This window comes from Phascolarctos cinereus, unplaced genomic scaffold (genome assembly GCF_003287225.1).
Source record: "Phascolarctos cinereus isolate Bilbo 61053 unplaced genomic scaffold, phaCin_HiC Scaffold_5;HRSCAF=322, whole genome shotgun sequence".
Taxonomy (NCBI): domain Eukaryota; kingdom Metazoa; phylum Chordata; class Mammalia; order Diprotodontia; family Phascolarctidae; genus Phascolarctos; species Phascolarctos cinereus.
Window position 1 is genome coordinate 51,940,650 of NW_027555958.1, and position 17,820 is coordinate 51,958,469.

General features: G+C 42.4%; 1 protein-coding gene across 1 annotated transcript in view; it reads left to right on the plus strand.

Moving 5' to 3' along the window:
* Nucleotides 1–17,820, plus strand: part of CASQ2 (calsequestrin 2) — a 97,784-nt gene that overhangs the window by 65,528 nt on the left and 14,436 nt on the right. Inside the window, exon 8 of the mRNA XM_021002531.2 lies at nucleotides 8,272–8,326. Within this exon, the coding sequence (XP_020858190.1) occupies nucleotides 8,272–8,326 (55 nt within the window). The remainder of the gene's footprint in view (nucleotides 1–8,271; nucleotides 8,327–17,820) is intronic.

Here is a 17,820-nt window from a genome sequence, read left to right on the forward strand (position 1 = left end):
TTTCTGTGCACACCAAACCTTAATGGATCCCTTTCACTGATACTGGCAGAGTTAATGATTTTCTGGAAACATTTGGTGCATTTGACTCCTGCAGCTTTGAGGGAGAATATTCAAAGAATGTACAGGGGAAGAGGGTAGCTCAGGGTCAGTTCTAACTTGTCATCACCCTGGTGACTCCACCCTGAAAACATACACACCATGCAGGAGAGTAGCCAGCCAGAACACTGGGCAGAAGTCCAGAGAGAATTTGATTGGCTCATTCTTTGAAAAAAAAGAAAAGAAAAGATTCCTGCCTCTGTTAAAACGGTAGAAATAGGTCCAAAGAAGGGCATGCCAACAGTGAAAAGGAGCATCAGGACATTCTATGACAATGACTCAAGGAGTCTGGGAGATTGAACTAAAATTCATTTGCTTTTTTTTCCCCCTATCACAAATGTGTATACTCATGCAAAACAAATTTCTGTATTATGCATATTCGGGGGGGGGGGAGGGGAGAAAGAGAGAGAGAGAAAGAGATAGAGACAGAAACAGAGAGACAGACAAAGAAAGAAAGACAGAGACAGAGCCAGAGAGAGAGAGAGAGAGAGACAACGAGAGAAGGAAAGAAGGAAGAAAGGAAGAGAAAAGGAAGGGGAAAAGAAAGGGAGGAAGGATAAAAGGGAAGGAAGAAAAAAATATTCAGTCCACACTCTCAGTCCATCAATTTTCTGGGGGAGGGGTAGAATTTTTCATCATGAGTCCTTTGGAATTGTGGTGGGTCATTGTATTGATCAGTGCCTAAGTCTTTCACAGTTTACTATTTTGACAATTGCTGTTACTGTGTAGATTATTCTCCTAGTTCTCACTTCACTTTGCATCAGTTCAATGGAGTCTTCCCAGGTTTTTCTGAAACTACCCTCTTCCTCATTTTTAGAGCATAGTTGTATTCCATTGCATTCATACACCATAACTTATTCATTCATTCCTCAATTGATGGACATCCCCTCAGTTTTCAATTCTTTACCACCACAAAAAGAGTTGCTATAAAACTTCTGTACATATCAGTCTTTTCCATTTTTTTTTTATCTCCTTAAGGTATGGCCCTAGTAACAGTATTTCTAGTTCAAAGGACAAATACAGTTTAATATGGCATGGTTCCAAATTGCTTTCCAGAATGCTTAAACTAGTTCACAGCTCCACCAACGATGTATTAGTGTGCCAATTTTCCCACATCCTCTCCAGCATTCATCACAAAATGCATCACCTTTAAGACTGTACTCATTCATTCATTTGTTCGTTTATCCATTTATTCATCCATTCAATAAACATTTGTTAGGCACACCTACTGTGTGTTTAGATATGGCATGATCTCTGCCCTCATGGAGTTTATAGTATCATAGAGGGGTAGCATGACCACAGATACTTATTCATTCAATCAATCAATAAGTATTTATTACATACAGTTATCCTTTTCACACACACACCATGATCTGGAAAATCTATGTAAAAAATTTTGGCCCTCTCTTCATACCAGAGAAATCTGATTTTTTTCCCCTTTTTCTTTCATGGAGTGTTTATAGTACTTTATTGCAAAATTTGAGTTAAGTATTTGGTCATAGGCTCTGTGTCATCTGCTGGCCTTTGTCTGCAGCTTCCACAAAACTCTCCCAAATTCCCATTCAATTTCTTATGCCTACCCATAATATATTGAAACTGTGATGGAGAAAGTCAAGATATGGAAGGGATAATTAGGCACTGTGCTAAGTGTTAGAGATATAAAGAAAAAAATGGGGAAAAATACAATCCCTGCCCTCAAGAAGCTTACATCCTTATGGAGGAATCAACATGTACATAAATGGGGATATACTGGATACATACAGAGTAGATGGAAGATCGTTATAATACCCAGATTGCAGCATGGTATAGTAGTATAGACAGGACTTGCAGTCACAAAGACCTGGATTTAAATCTCACCACCGTATGGGATGGGATAGGTATATAGTATGACCCAATATAAATATCACTTAACCTCTCTGGGCCTCGGTTCCCTCATCTGTAAAATGTAAAGGCTGGACTTAATGTCCTCTAAGGTCCTTTCCACCACCAAGTCAAAGCTCCTTAGAAGTATAACAGAGAGGTACAAAACAAAGTGTTATGTGAAATCTAATAGGGAAGGTCATTACTAACTGTGAGGTCTAGGGAAGGCTTCGTGGAAGAAATAACATTTGAACTGAGATGAATTGGTTGAGTTTAAAAGAGAGGGAGGAAATTCAGTGGTTGAAGAAGGGGAGGCGAGACATTCCAGGAATTGGAAACAATCCAAACAGAGGAAAGGTACTATGAGAACTTCGGGCTCAGAGAGCAAGTTGGTTTGAGTACGTGGAGGCAATAACATAACAGAAATCTGGACAGGGCTGGATGGGAGATAGATTTCATGGTTAGACACCCCCATACATACACACACACACACACACACACACACACACACAGACACACACATACACACATACTCTCTCTCTCTCTCTCTCTCTCACACACACACACACACACCACACACACACACACACACACACAACACAACACACCCCTGAACTAGTTCCTAGGTGCCTGTGAAATTGGCTCACGAGAAAGGAAAATACCTTCACAAAGACACACAAAGGAGAGTGCCCATATTCTTCCCGCAGTGCCAGCCTTCAGTTCATCCAGGGGTCTTTCCCAATACTGAGGAGGGGGAATGACAGGAGCAACTCAGCACTTGGTAAAAAGGGGAGATGAGAGAGATTTACAGCATAGGAATCAAAAAAAAAGCAACAGGCAGAAGCCTACTCCTCTGCATGTATTACCTAAGCTTTGCTTCTCCCTCAGGGCCTGCAAATCTTTTTACATGCAGTAGGTGATATACATACAGGCACATACACATATACATGCATGCATGAATACATGCCCAGACACATACAGACACGCACACACAATCACAGGTGCACTTCACATAGTACCCACATGACCCATGCATGTGTGCATATATGCACAGAGATGCAAATGTATACAATACACATCAAGACATAAAAACCCACATATACATATATACCCACATGCATATTATAATACACACCCATAAATATGCATGCATACATATGCATACAGATACACATACACATGTATACAGATTCACATAGATACATACAGGCTCATATGAATGTGCATACACATGCCCACGTGCATGCATGCACATGCATATATACATGCATAGGTGTATGCATACACATATGATACAATGCACACACATGACACAATGCATACAACCCATGCATATTCAATGCACATGGACATATACACACATAAGTATATATGCATACATAGATAAACACGTGTACACAAGGCATGCATTTTATGTGCATATAGGCACACATGCAATGTGTTCTATGTTGCACAAGACACATGCATTGCATGCATGTACATCCACGATCATATACATTTGTGTAAGAGACATGTGTTTGTGGTCATGTGTATACATGTACACATACATACACATGCATGTTGTTTTCCACTATGGTTTGCTCTTCTTTCCTCCATTAGGCAGCAAGATTTGGATCTGCGAGGAGTCTAAAACTCCTCTCAGCGCATATCCAAAGGGCAGGGAGAAAAGAAGCTGGGCTGCCTGGGGTTAATGCCTCTCACTTCAGTATGTGATAGATGGCAGGAGACAGAGAGCCCGGCCAGCCTAATGAGATCTGATCAGGGTATTCTGCCTAGCAATAATAGCAAATGTAAAAGAGTGAAACTTCACACTCTTCCCTTCTGTTTGCTGTCTGATTTGTATAATAATCCTGCACCCAAAACAAATGCCCCTGTCAAAATTCAATTCCCCAGAGGAGCTGGCCAAGGCCATGCCAACCCTCTTGTTTTTAATAATAATATTTTCCATTTAATCTCTTTTAGAATTTTTGGCGGTTTTGTCCCTTCCAAACTCAAAGGAAAAATTAGCATTTAGATAGGATTGCGCTACATTAAAAATCAATTGAAATGGAAACAGGAATCATGGGAGGGATGAGGCTTTGGGAGTTTTTTCTTTCTTTTCCTTCTTTTTTTTGCCATAGGATGATTCTGCTGTGACATTCAGGCTGGCCAATGAACACCTCTTCCAGTGTCAACAGTAATCAGTATTCATTCTGCCTTTCTCTCCTCAGTCCCCTGGGTTCAGGGCTTTCACACTTGAGCCCTCTCAGCCCCTCGAGGCTCACATTTTTTATGATATTGTCCTCTTGAAGCTTTCTCCTCTCTTCACCAGTAACATTAATAAATTCAGAATGCTAACACCCTTCTGGATTGTGTTCAAGACATGCAAGATGTAATGAACCTTGCCCGCTGAATGTGAGATGCCCTCCGTGGCTTCTCTGCCTCATCCCCTGCCCCCAGCCCCTACTCTTCACCCCTCAACCACATCCTTAACAGATGGAGCCATGCTTTACAAGGAAATCAATCCTTCGCCTCCCCCTTCCCCCCAGTTTCTGTCTCCCCACCGGAGCTTCCTATATCCCCATCTCTCAGGAGACTGTAAGCTCTTCAGGGGCAGGGGTTGTTTCAGTTTTTTTCATCCTAGTATCCCTAGCGCCTAGCACAGTGCTTGGCAAATACAGGCTCTACACATGCTTTTAAAGTGAATCATATTTAATCTCAATCTCAAAGAGGTGTCATGCTATAGTAGAAAGAACCCAGGTTCTTGAGTCAGAGGATCTGTGTTCGAATCCTATCTCTGATGTGTATCTTCTGTGTAACTTTGGCCAAGTTAATTAACCTTTTTGGACTGTCATTTCTTTATCTGTAAGACTGGGTGGGGAGGAGTGGTACTGGACTAGAGAGATGGCCTTTAAGATCCCTTCAACTCTTGATCTTCCTAGAGAAAGAGCACTAGGTTAAGCAGCTGGCACCATATTGCACAGAATGCCCATCCTGGCATCAAGAAGACATCTGTTCAAATCCAGCCTCAGACACTTACTACCTGTGTGACCCTGGGCAAGTCACTTCACATTCCAATGGCCTCATTTGTCTCATCTATAAAATGAGAACAATAATAGTATCTACCTTTCAGGATTATTGTGAAGATAAAATGAGATAATATTTTGTAAACACTTTGCAAACCTTAAAGTGCCATATATACATTCTAGTTATTATTATTGGTTTTTGTTGTTGTTATCATCACTGTTGTTGTTATGTTAAAAAGTCCTGGCTTTATATTATAGCTATATTATGTATTGCCTATGTGACCTTAAGCCAGTCACTTCTCAGTTTCCTCATCTGCAAAATGAGGGGATTCAATTAGATTAGTGGTGTCCAACTCAGATAGAAACAGGGACAACTAAGCCATGTATAATGATCCCTGCGGGACACGTATTAACTTGGCAAACTAGTAACAATAGTATATGTTTTACTGTATTTGTATTCATTCTGCATGTATTTCCCAGTTACATTTTAATCTAGTTCATGATGCACAGTGGCCCACATGTTTAGTATCTCTGGACTAGATGACCTTTTAGGAACCTTTTGGCACTAGGTCAATAACCTAAGATCTCTCATAGGGATGAGGATTTAGACTAGAGGATGAGATTTAAAGCTGGAATGAAATTGTCAAGTCTAATTGTCCCATTTTACAGGTGAGAAAACTGAGACCCTGAGAGGTTGATGTGGCTAGAAGCGGAAATAGCTGGTCCAAAATTACACAGATAATATTGGAGGCAGGATTAAAACCCGGTCCTCTGATCATTTATTCAGACTTCTCTTCAATGTACTGCAAGGAGTAGCTATCCCTCAGTGTCTCCTGTAAAGTTAGGGGTGTGGGGCCTGGGGCATGGAAGGGGGGAGGATTGGAGGGAGGAATGGGGAGATGGGTGAGGAATCTGATGGAGTTACAAGAGAGTAGAAATCAAAGCAGGGGGATGCAATCATGACCCCCATTGGTCGTACAGGTTTTGCTAATTCCAGAAGGAAGATTCATGGGACATTTTCATAAACCTTTAAGGGCCCCACAAGATGCTGCCTTTGCACACATTGCCTCTATTGGCTAAACCTTCCAAAGATGGAGAAGGTAACCATCTGGCAAATTTATGTTACTAGCTGACCAGGAATTATTTTGGTAACTTTAACTGCTAGGAGAAAGGGCTGAAGGCAATGCAGAACACCTGAGTGAAAAACAACAGTGAAATGCTATTTATTAAGCACTTGCTGTGTGCAGAGCACTGTCTTAGGCCCTGGAGAAGACACCGAACTTGGCTCAGACATGTAAGGAAGGTCATTTGCTTTCTTTTTTATTCTGGTTGTAACTTTGTCCCCTCACCTCCCTTCACAAGTGCTGACAAATCACACTTGTGTTTATCTGCAGTGCAGAAACTTGCAATACAGAGCCTTTTTGCTGAGCAAGCCATCTTTCCACTTATGCTCATGTTCATAGGCTAGGTTGCCCTACCAAGTCTCCATATCCTGACTTCTCCCAGGAGAGAGAGGGTGAATTAGAGGCTGATGTTAAAATGTTTATAATGCTAAGTACCACTGTTTGTATTTATGGACCAGCAGGGTTCAGTGGAAAAGAGGCCTGGGTTCAGAGGACCTGTTTGAATCCTAGCTCGTTCAGTACCTTGGGCTTAACTACTCAACTTTTCTGGCCTGATTCCTCATCCACAAAATGAGGGGGTTGGAATATAGGACCTACAGGGTCCCTTCTAATTTTAAATCCTATGATTCCCATTTGAAGATCTCTACCTGTGGTCCTATAAAGTCCATTTCAAAGAAGAAATACAGTATTATGGAAAGAGGGTTGGAGTTGGAATCAAAAGACCATAACTCTCCCCTTTAGTATCCATGGTACCTTGGGCAAGTCACTTCACTTATTTGAGCCTTAGTTTCCTCATCTATAAAATGCAGGGATTACTTGTACTACCTATTTCTCAGAACGGAGATAATCAAACAAAATCATGTGCATAAAATTCTTTGTAATCCTAGCATACCCTATAAAGAAGCTATTATTATCATGGACAATAACAAAGAAAAGTGTTAATAATAATAATTACAATTATAAGTAGAAACTGATGATGAAATATTATCACAAACAACCATTTCTAATTCCCATCCAGATTGTTTTCTGTAGAGACTCAGGTCCAAAATGGTTTAACACCACATTTAAAGCCAAATTTATGATTGCCTTAGTGTGGCTTGAGCTGTTTGTTTTCTTAAATTCAGCTGGGTGGCCCAGGTAAGAAATAGTGACAATAAATTTGTAATTTAATCATGCTGCTCCATCTAGCCAATTTATTTATCCATTTGCCTTCCTCTGAAGTCACCTTTTCAGGTTTCCTCACCTAGACTTTCCCCAGCAAAATGAGTGACCTAAACTTTCCAGAATAACTTCAGCTCCTTGATGGCAGGGACCAACTCTTGTTTTCTCCTTCTATCCCTGGTGCCCAGATGTGCAGGCACTAAATAAGATGCTTGTTGAATTAAATTGAATTCATTATCTCAGACCATCAGAAAGGTGTGTTGGTACTCACCTGCAAGCCCTACAAAGGGGGAGGCTGAGACTGCTGAACTGCTTGAGCTCAGGAGTTCTGAGCTGAAGTGGGCTAAGCTTATTATATGTCCAGCCCAGAGAAAAAGAAGAAAGAAAGAAGAGGGGAAGGGAGGGGAGGGAGAGAAGGAAGGAAGGAAGGAAGGAAGGAAGGAAGGAAGGAAGGAAGGAAGGAAGGAAGGAAGGAAGGAAAAGGAAGGAAGGAAGGAAGGAAGGAAGGGAGGGAGGGAGAGAGAGAGAGAGAGAGAGAGAGAGAAAGAAAAAGAAAGAAAGAGAGAGAAAGAAAGAGAGAGAGAAAGAAAGAAAGAGAAAGAGAAAGAGAAAGAAAGAGAAAGAGAGAAAGAGAAAGAAAGAAAGAAAAAGAAAGAGAAAGAAAGAAAGAAAGAAAGAAAGAAGAAAGAAAGAAAGAAAGAAAGAAAGAAAGAAAGAAAGAAAGAAAGAAAGAAAGAAAGAAAGAAAGAAAGAAAGAAAGAAAGAAAGAAGAAAAAGAAATTTTCAAGCTTCAGCTATGTACCAGATACTATGCTAGGCACTAAGGATACAAATACCAAAGACAGTATCTGCCTCCTGGAACTTAGATCCTAATACGCTTTTCCTCTTCTTTCTCACCCCTCCCCCTCCCATACCCATTATATTTCCACTTCCTAAAAACTCCTATTTCTGATTCTTTTCTCTATTCAATATTTTTTTATTTATCTCCAGTTTGGAGCATAATTCTTGATTCTTGTTGTCTACAGGAAGATGATCTGAATGGAATCCACATCGTGGCATTTGCAGAGAAGAGCGATCCTGGTAGGCCCTTTCTTTCTCTCTGACCCCCGTTGCATCACACCTTCTATAAGAGTTGACTTGGTTTAGTCCTGGAGCCCTCCTCCCAAGAGCTGCCTTCTCATCACAAAGCAGTAGGGGAACGGTAATGGCGGCAGGGGTTGAGGGCAGGGAAGAAGCAGTCTATCAATTCCAGGAGCCCAGATGAAGACTGCTCTTCCTAATGCTCCCTCCCTGTATCTGAAATAAATCCAGGAGATATTGGACACCCCTAGTGTTCATGCTGTTGGGACAGAGTCAACTTTCAATCATCTGTGCCAGCAAAGGGGAACATAACCAGGGCTAATCAAAATACATATGACGTACTCGACTGCCAAAATGTACAGGGACAGATGCTGAGAATCCAGTACAGATGATAAAACTTCAAAGCTTTCTTAGTGGGGGGGGGGGTGGAGAGAGGATACATCATTTTTGCTACACTAATTTTAACACACATAACAGCATAGGGAAGTGGGTAGAGGGCTAGCCTCTAAGCCAGGAGGACCTGGGTTCAAATGCTGCTTCTGTCACTTCCTGGCTGTGTGACCCTGGGCAAGTCACTTACCTTCTCTAGTGTTCTAGGCTGTAAATTCTCTGACGCTGTAACTTTCAGAGAAGGTGCTCCTTCTACATTGGTAGAGAGAGCTTCCTTATCCAGGAATTCCCCATGAATTGGCAATAAAATCATAAGTTCCCTATTCCCTATGACGTTAAAGAGAATTGTGTCATAGGAGATAAAAAGTCAGTGTCCAAATTAAGAAGGCCTGGATTCAAATCCTGCCTTTTACACACTAATGGTGTGACTTTGCTAGTTCTGGGGTCAGGTGACCTGGGTTCAAAGTCCATCTCTGAGACTTCCTATGTTTGTGTGTGCTAGAGGGGAAGGGGAATGGCAAGCATTTATTAAGCACCATTTTGTGCAAGACACTTTACAAACATCTCATTGGATCTTCACAACAACCTTGTGAGGTTATTATTGTTATTATTATTATTATTTCACAGTTGAGGAAAGTGAGGCAAAGACTTCTCCAGGGTCACACAGTAAGTGTCTGAGTCCAGATTTGAACTCAGTTCTTCCTGACTCCTGCTCTATCCACTGTACCACCTAGCCATTAGGCAAATCATTAAATCTCCCAGTGCCTCAGTTTCCTTGTCATTATAGTGAAAAGGTTGAACTAGATCGAGTTTGAGGTCCTAAATCTATGATCCAGGCTCTAAATCTGTGATCCAAGTATTTGTGGAAGTTATTTGGCTTCTGAGCAGCCTCTGCTACCTTTCTAAAACCAGAAGTTGAAAAGTGGGTTCTTCCCTGTATTGGTACAGGGAGTTTGCTCTACCAATGTAATCACAGGTCAGAAAAAGAAAAGGCATTAAGCCCTCCACTAAAAATCTATTCTGATGACTCAGCAGACACAAGGGTCACCCTCTCAGTGGCTCACTACCTCTGGCAGGTCCTTTCAAGCTGTCAGGGCTGGTTGATTGACTGTATGTTGGTCTGACAACCTGCCTAGCTAAGTCAAAGAGGTTCTCACAAAGGTGGCTACAGGAACATGGAGTCTTTGGGGCTTTGGCAAATCATAAAAAGCATCTAATAAGTCACAGAAGGATTGTAATCTTCACTGGTGAAAGAAGCATTCACAATGACAAAATCTTGGGTCTTTGAAAATGACATTAAAATGGTGGTCTGATTAAATCATTTGTATGGAGTAGCTTCTATTAAACATGGCAGTTTACTGGATGGGTATATCTGTTTAACGCCATAAAATATTTCCTCTGCTTAGGAAGTTGACCAGGGAGAAATCTAATCTAGCCCCTAAATTGGATGGGAAATAGGCAGTACAGCTTATCTCTAGACTGTCAGTTACTGCCAGGTGAGTGGCATTTTCATAGCCAACTACTGGTATGTTGATTTCACTTGTGTTAAGTGAAATAGCAATGGAAGGGGGGTTGGGGGGGAAGAGAGAGAGAGAGAGAGAGAGAGAGAGAGAGAGAGCAAGAGAGAGAGAGAGGCAGAGAGACACAGACAGAGAGAGGAGAAGGAGGAGGAGGAGGAGGAGGAAGAGAGGGAAAGGGCGAGGAGAAAACAAAGGGGAGATGGAGCAAGGAAGAGGGGAAGAGAAAGGGAAGGAAGGAGAGACAGAGAAGAGAGGGAGATTAGAAAGAATTATTTATAGGCCCTTCTTTCTGGCAAGACGTGCTAAGGTGACAGTATTGTTTAGTAGTGGAAAGAGTACTGGATTTGAGATCAGAAGACGTGAGTTCAAATCCTGCCTCTGGACCTTATTTTCTTCATCTGTATAATGTGGGGACTAGAGTAGGTTATCTCTCAGGTCCCTTCCAGTTCTAAATTCCATGGCCCTATGAAATATTTGTGTTGGATCTTATGAGGAAAATGTAAGTGAAAATGCTAGTGAAAAACTCCATCAGGGCAGAAACTTCTTTAATCTTCTGCATTTCCCACACACACTGAGCTCTTTATAAATGTTGTTGATTTCAGTTACAAATAAGTGTTAAAGTTAGGTTCAGGGGAGACTTGTTATAATTTAAGAAAAGAAGGAGGAAGGAACAATGTTATCTGAACCAGACAAGCTGGCAAGGAAAGACCTAAGTAAATTATCTCAGAGGAGCTTTGGTTGTCAAGAAATGCCCAACAGTTCCCAATCTTTTTCCACGTGCTGTGCACCGCTGAGTGCGCAGGGTTTTAGGCTCATAGAGTTAGAAATGAAAGGAAGCTAAGACACCATCTAGTACAAAGATGATTTCTTTTTTTGGGTGAGGCAATTGGGGTTAAGTGACTTACCCAGAGTCACACAGCTAGTGTTATGAGTCTGAGGCTGGATTTGAACTCAGGTCCTCCTGACTCCAAGGCCACTGCTCTATCGACTGCAAAGACAATTTTTAAAGATGAGAAAGTAAGGGTTTGTAGAGGTCAAGGGTCAGTCAGTCAATGCACATTCATTTAGCACCTACAGGGTGCCAGATAGTAAGCACTAGGGATTGAAAGAGGCAAAAAAGTCCCCTTCTCTCAAGGAGTTCACAGCCTAATGGCGGAGACAACATGTAAACACCTATGTACAAACAAGCCATCGACAAGGTAAATTGGAGGTAAGACTAACTTTGGGAAGGCACTCACATTAAAAGGGACCGGGCAAAGTTTCTTGCAGAAGGTGACATTTTAGCTGGGACTTGAAGGAAGTCAGGGAAGCCAGAAGGTGGAGATGAGGAGGGAGGGCATTCCAGGCATGGGGACAAAATGCTTGGAGATGTCTCATGTGAGGAACAGCAGTGTCTGTGTCTTGGACTGCAGAGTACTTTTGAAGGAAAAATGAAATGTCAGAAGACTGGGAAGGTAGGAAGGGGCCAGGCTGTGAAAGGCTTTAAAAGCCAAACAGAATTTTATATTTGGTCCTGGAGGTAATAGGGAGCCACTGGATTTTCTTGACTAAGGAGGTGACATGGTCAGAGGGCAGCTTCAGGAGAAAGACTTTGGAAGCTGAGTAAAGGATGAACTGAACAAACCTAATTACTCTAAAATTCCCGGGTAGGTATTCTGTGCACAGTTCTAGACCAAGAGAGAAAAATAGCATAGGAAGCCAGCTGCCTAAGGTTTACAAGCTATATCCAAAGAGAACGAGGCTCCTAGTGCTGTGTGAACAGGGATGAAATCATAATTCACAGCAGCCACCTGGCCAGTCTTCAGCAGGCTCCTACTTCCTCCTCTGCATGCCGCGCCCCCTCCACCCCCACACCATCCCCCCTCCCAGGTTTGTGACGGAGCCTGCCCTCCTCTCAAAGAACAATGGAACAAAGAGGCCTCCCAGAAAGTTGCACTAACCTGTTTGACCGAGATTGGAGCTATAATGAATCAAGCTCCTGAAAAGTGCCTTTTACCTCCTCCCTACACAAATATCCCTGGGCCCAGATCCTGCCTGCTCCCAAGGGGGCCCAGGGCAGGGCCGGGGCAGGCCAGCCTTAGAATGGGGGCAGCTGCCAAGACTGGCTGCCGCTCCCTTCATTGGGAGAAGTGACTCTCATCTAGAAATAGAATGGATTTTCTGGGCGAGACCCTGGCTATAAGACTGGTCAATGACTGACATCAACTTTAGGTGATTTCTCTCCTTTGGAGGGAGGTGGGTGGCAGACAGACCACTTTCTTTCAATGCATCCTCCCCCTCCCCTGTGTGTCCTGTTGGTCTGGAAGAAATGCTAAGTGCTGCTGCTTTTAGATCTGATCCCCCACCCCCACGCAGCCCCCTTCACACACACACACACACACACACACACACACACACACACACACACACACACACACACACACACACATATATACACACACACAAAGAGGCATGTGTGAGCTCTCCTGAAACAGAAAGACCGCGGTCAGACGTGGGGCCTCGGAGTGCCTGGGAAGGAGGGCTAACACAATGCCATCACAGAATTTTCGAGTTGGAAGCAATCTGGGAGGTCATTTAGTCTAACCCTCTCTTTTGACAGACAAGGTTCAGAAAAGCCAAATGCCTTAAGGTCACTTAGCTACTTAGTTGGTGGCAGAACTAGAACCCAGGACTCCGGACACCCAGTTCAGTGGTCAATTTCACAGCCTTCCCAGTGTGATCCCATGCAAGCAGCAAACACTGTCTAAGTACACCCAGGCAGAGGAGAGGCAATGCCAGGGAGAGAGAAGGGAGAATGGGGTGGACAAAGGGACCGAAGGAGCAAGAAGACAGCTTTCCGGGAGGGCGGAGCATGGACACTTCTGGCCAATCGCAATTCAGAAAGATGATTGAACTCCCTCTCTTCTATCTCCTCACTGGGACCCTTCTCAGGATTTGGATTTTCTGCTTAGATCAGAAGGACTTCAAGCCTTGCAGCTCACAGTGGTTTGTCGTAAAAGTCCTTGATTTTAAAACTGAAAGGGCTTATAGTGCCCTTCATATAGCACATGCCTTCATTTCACAGATTAGGAAACTGAGTCCCAAAGTCACACAGGTACTAAGCAGCAGAGCTGGGATTTCGACCCAAATCCTGATTCCAAATCCAGCAATCCTGCTGCCTGGAAAACCCTGGAGTCAGGAAGACTTGGGTTCAAATCTCACCTCAGCACTGAGTAGGTGTGCAGCCCCAGACTCAGCTTCCTCACTTGTAAAATGGTGGAAATAACATCTCCTGCCTCACAGGATCTTCCCAAGGATCAGATGGGATGATATATGTAAAGAACTCCAGAAACCTTCGGGTACCATATTTGTGTTGTAAACTCCATCAGCCTGGGTCCCAAGTCTTTTACTGCCTGGAGAGCATAGAAGAAAGAACACTGGACTTGGAAGCAGAAACTTTGGTCTAAGTCTCGGCTATGGAACCTTAGGAGAGTCACACCAACTCTATGAGCCCCAACTTCTTCATCTGTAAAATGGGCATAATAATACTGGCACTACCTACCCCACAGGGTCTTGAGAGACTCAAATGAAATAACAAATATGAAACCACCCGATAAATGCAAGCTGTTATTATTCCGATCCTACCAGTGGCCTCCAGTAATTCTAGGATGCAGGCTACCTCAGCCCTTCCCAGGCTGGAGAAATATTTTGTATTGCTCCAAGAGGCCAGTGTCATATTAAGATGCTATAAATCTTTGGCTAGTAGGACCTTCCTCTGCCAGCTCCCCAGAAAGTCTAGCCAGGAAAGGATGTTTTCCCAGGTCTCTGGATACTTTCGAGATTTCCTGGTTGAGCTGCCTTGTCTTTCTTCTCCAGTGACTCCCCCCGCCTTTTCTGGCTTTCTGTATGGTTGCTTAGAGCGCCAGCTTGGGCAGCCGCTTATTTGACAGGTTTGAAAATGCATGCATCTCTTCTCTGCCGACCCCCAGATGTGTCTGAATAAATTTGACATCTTCTTTATAGGGCTTGATGAAAGGTTTTGCAAAGTGGTGTTTCTACATGAGTGCCCTCTAGATAGATATCTTCCTTGGGAACACACAATGTGAGCACTAACAAGCTTGAAATGGAAAGATGGGCCAATTTCTGTGTCTTGGGAAGATTAAGTAAGGGGCCTGTGAATGGTGATTCTCTAAGCCCTGTACTACCAGAGCAGCTCCTGCTGCCTCTGGAATTTTAATTTTATTTATTTATTTTTTGAGATAAACCGTGCAAATATAAATTCAAAGGCTAATTGATCATTTGGTTTCTCAGCCCAAACTTAACAATGCTTTACATTTTTACAGAGCTTTCTATTTTTTAAAACAGTTTTGCATCCATTATCTTGTTTGCATGGCACCTGTAAAGAGGTGTAGACTTAGAGCCAGAAGCCGGGGGATTGAAACACAGCCCCAACATTAACTTGTGATCAAGGGATGAGTTGATTCTCCAACCCAAGCCTCATTTCCTAAATGCAAAATGATGATGATAATACTTATATCCCTTACCTCAGAAAGCTGTAAAAAAAAAAAAAGCTTTATAAACTTGAAAGTGCTACAGATGTGTGAGAGACAAAATAGAGTAGTAGCTACCCAGATGGAGACCTAGGTTCAGGTCCCACTGCTGATATAAACTGGCTGTGTGATGTTGGGAGTTATTTAACCTTAAGTGCCCCAGGTAACTCCCTGAGACTGGAAGTTGCAGATCAGATACCAATCTGTATCCGTATGGTTTCCCAAAGTCACATGTTCTTCTCTTGCTCCCTCCCCCCCAATAGAGTGAGGCACCATTGATCCTCATAAGTCCTCTAAGTTAATTAATAATGATGATGATGAAGATGTCTGACATTTAATAGCTCTCTAAGGGATGGCAATATTAATAAATCCTGAGGAAAAAGATATGACGTGCAGTTAAAATGATTGAAACTTTAATCGTTTAAACAAATTATTGAAAGTAAAAAATGGGAAATGGAAAACAGAACTGACTGTTCCTATTGTTCAGTCATCTGAGTTGGGTCTGACTCTTTGTGTCCCCGTTTAGGGTTTTATAGACAAAAGATAGTGGAGTGGTTTGCCATTTCCTACTCCAGCTCCAGTTCTCCATTTCCTTTCCAGAGGAAATTGAGGCAAACAGGGTTAAGTGACTTGACCAGGGTCACATAGTAAGTGTCTGAGGCCATATTTGAAATCAGGTCTTCCTGATTCTAGGCCCAGTGCTTTATCCACTGTGCCACCTAGCTGCCCTATAGAACTGATGTCAACAAAGTTTAGCTAGTATACATTAATTTCCACAACAGGGAGATGAGCAGAGCCCAGGAAGCACTTCAGACAGCAAACACCTAACTTAATTGCCAAATGGAGAGAGTTAGTTCTCAAAGGCAACTTAGATCAGAATACAAACCTGTCTGTAAAAAAAATCTTAAAAATAGGGATGATGGGCGATTAGAAGCAGAAACCATCTTTTGCCTTTCTTTCTATCTCCAGTGCCTGGAACATAATGGGTGATTAATAAATGCTCACTGACCGACATTTATGATCAGATCACTTTATAAAGCAGAGAGAAGCAATCGAGGGTAAAACCTGTTTAAACAAAGTGTAGGAGAGGGTGGGTTGTGCAGTGCATAGAGCACTGGCCCTGGAGTCAGGAGGACTTGAGTTCAAACCTGGCCCCTGGCACTTACTAGCTGTGTGACCCTAGGCAAGTCACTTATCCCTAGTTGCCATCAAACCCCCCCCAAAAAAAGTGTGACAAGATATCCAATTAAACAAATTCATCCCAAAGGATGAAAATGGAAGGAGGACTGACACAGAAGAAATATGAAAGAGATCTGCAAAAGCTATTATTTTTAACAAACTACTTTTTCCATTAATAGTAATAGCTAGCACTTATACTTGGAAAGTGCTTCACAAGTATTATCCCATTTGATCCTGACAACAAGCTTAAGGGTAGATGTTGTTATTATCCTCATGGAAACTGAGGCACAGAGGGGTAAAAGATTTACACAGGGTTACACAGCTAGTAAGTGTCTGAAGCCACACGTGGACTCCAACATCCTTGTCCCCAATGGGCTTATAGAGGAGATAGAAATGGCTATAAAGAGAACAAAGACGAGAAAACAAGGAAGAATAGACCAAGTATAGATACATGAAATTCCTCCTTGAAACAACACAACTGTTAGATAAGTGAGGGATCTGAAGGATTCTAAGATATCAAAGGCATGCAAAAATCTCAGGCCTTTTTAATAGCAAAAAACCCCAACCAAACAAAAAGTTGACTGAAAGGACATTAATAACTACAACTTAAATTCCCCCAACTAAGTCAAACGCTTATCAGTTTATCAATTGCATCTTTGATGGGGGTATTAGTAGGGAGCAGGCTTTCCCAAATGATAATCAATAAAGGCCCACATCTTTATGATCTCTCAATTAATTGAAAGAATATAAAACCCCTCTAATTGTGACTTATTGTTGATTACCAAAAAAAAAAAAGGAACTTATTTGGTAGAGCCAAATTCCATCTTACAAGTTCTCTTAAAATAAAGCATCCCTCATCTGTCTACTAAGATCATTCAGCAACTTTTGGTTAAGATAGCATTAAAAAGGAGGCCAGCTTTCCCACATATACTCTAGTAATGATCTAAAAAAGGCATCAGATTGAGTGATGACCAAGAAGTCTAAGAAAGACACATCAATGAGCTCCTTTATTCAAATGTCTGAGTAAAAAGACAGCCAGAAGTTGAAAGTACTGGAAGAGGAATTTTGCCAGTAAAACAAATTCTAGTTCATGTGGCTGGAAACCCAAACCAGGGGGGTGAGGATGAGGAGAGGCTGAACGATAAGGAAATCCATGGTAGTGCTCCAGAGGCTTCCCCAAAAGCTAGGGTTGGCCATTGTGATCTTTACTTTGTGCACTTTTGTGTAAAAAAAAAAATCTAGACCCTAAGTTCAATATAGGCCAAGAGTATCACATGATAGCCAAAAAGGCTAATGGGATCCCAGGCTGTGTTAAGGGGCATAGCATCTACGAGTGAGAAGGTAATGATTTCTTTGCACTCTGCCCTGGCCAAGCTTCTATTCAGTTCTGAGCACCAGAGATTATAAAAGAAAGGCTATTGATAAATTGGAGGATGCCTACAGGTAGGCAGCCTCCACCAGGAAGACCTCAAGTTCATGTCATATGGAGGGTCTGTTTAAGGAACTGGACATAGAAAGCCTGAAGGAGTTAAGACTTGAGGGAGACAAGAGTGCTGTCTTTATGTATTTAAACAGTTGTCATGTGGAAGATAGATTATAATTGTTCTCTTTGACCTTGGAAGACAGGATAAGGAGCAATGAATGAAAATTGGAAAGAGACAGATTTCAGATTGATGTCAGGGGGGAAAAATGCTCACAATTGGAACTCTACTAAAGTGGAATGGGCTGCCTCTGGAGGTAGAGGGCTTCCTCCTCTTTGTTTGATTTCAAAGGAAGGGGGGATGACCACTTCTCAGCTGCATACAGGATTCTTGTTTCCATTTAGGTTGGGCTAGATGCCCCTCGGGGGCCATTCCAACTCTGAAATTACGTGATT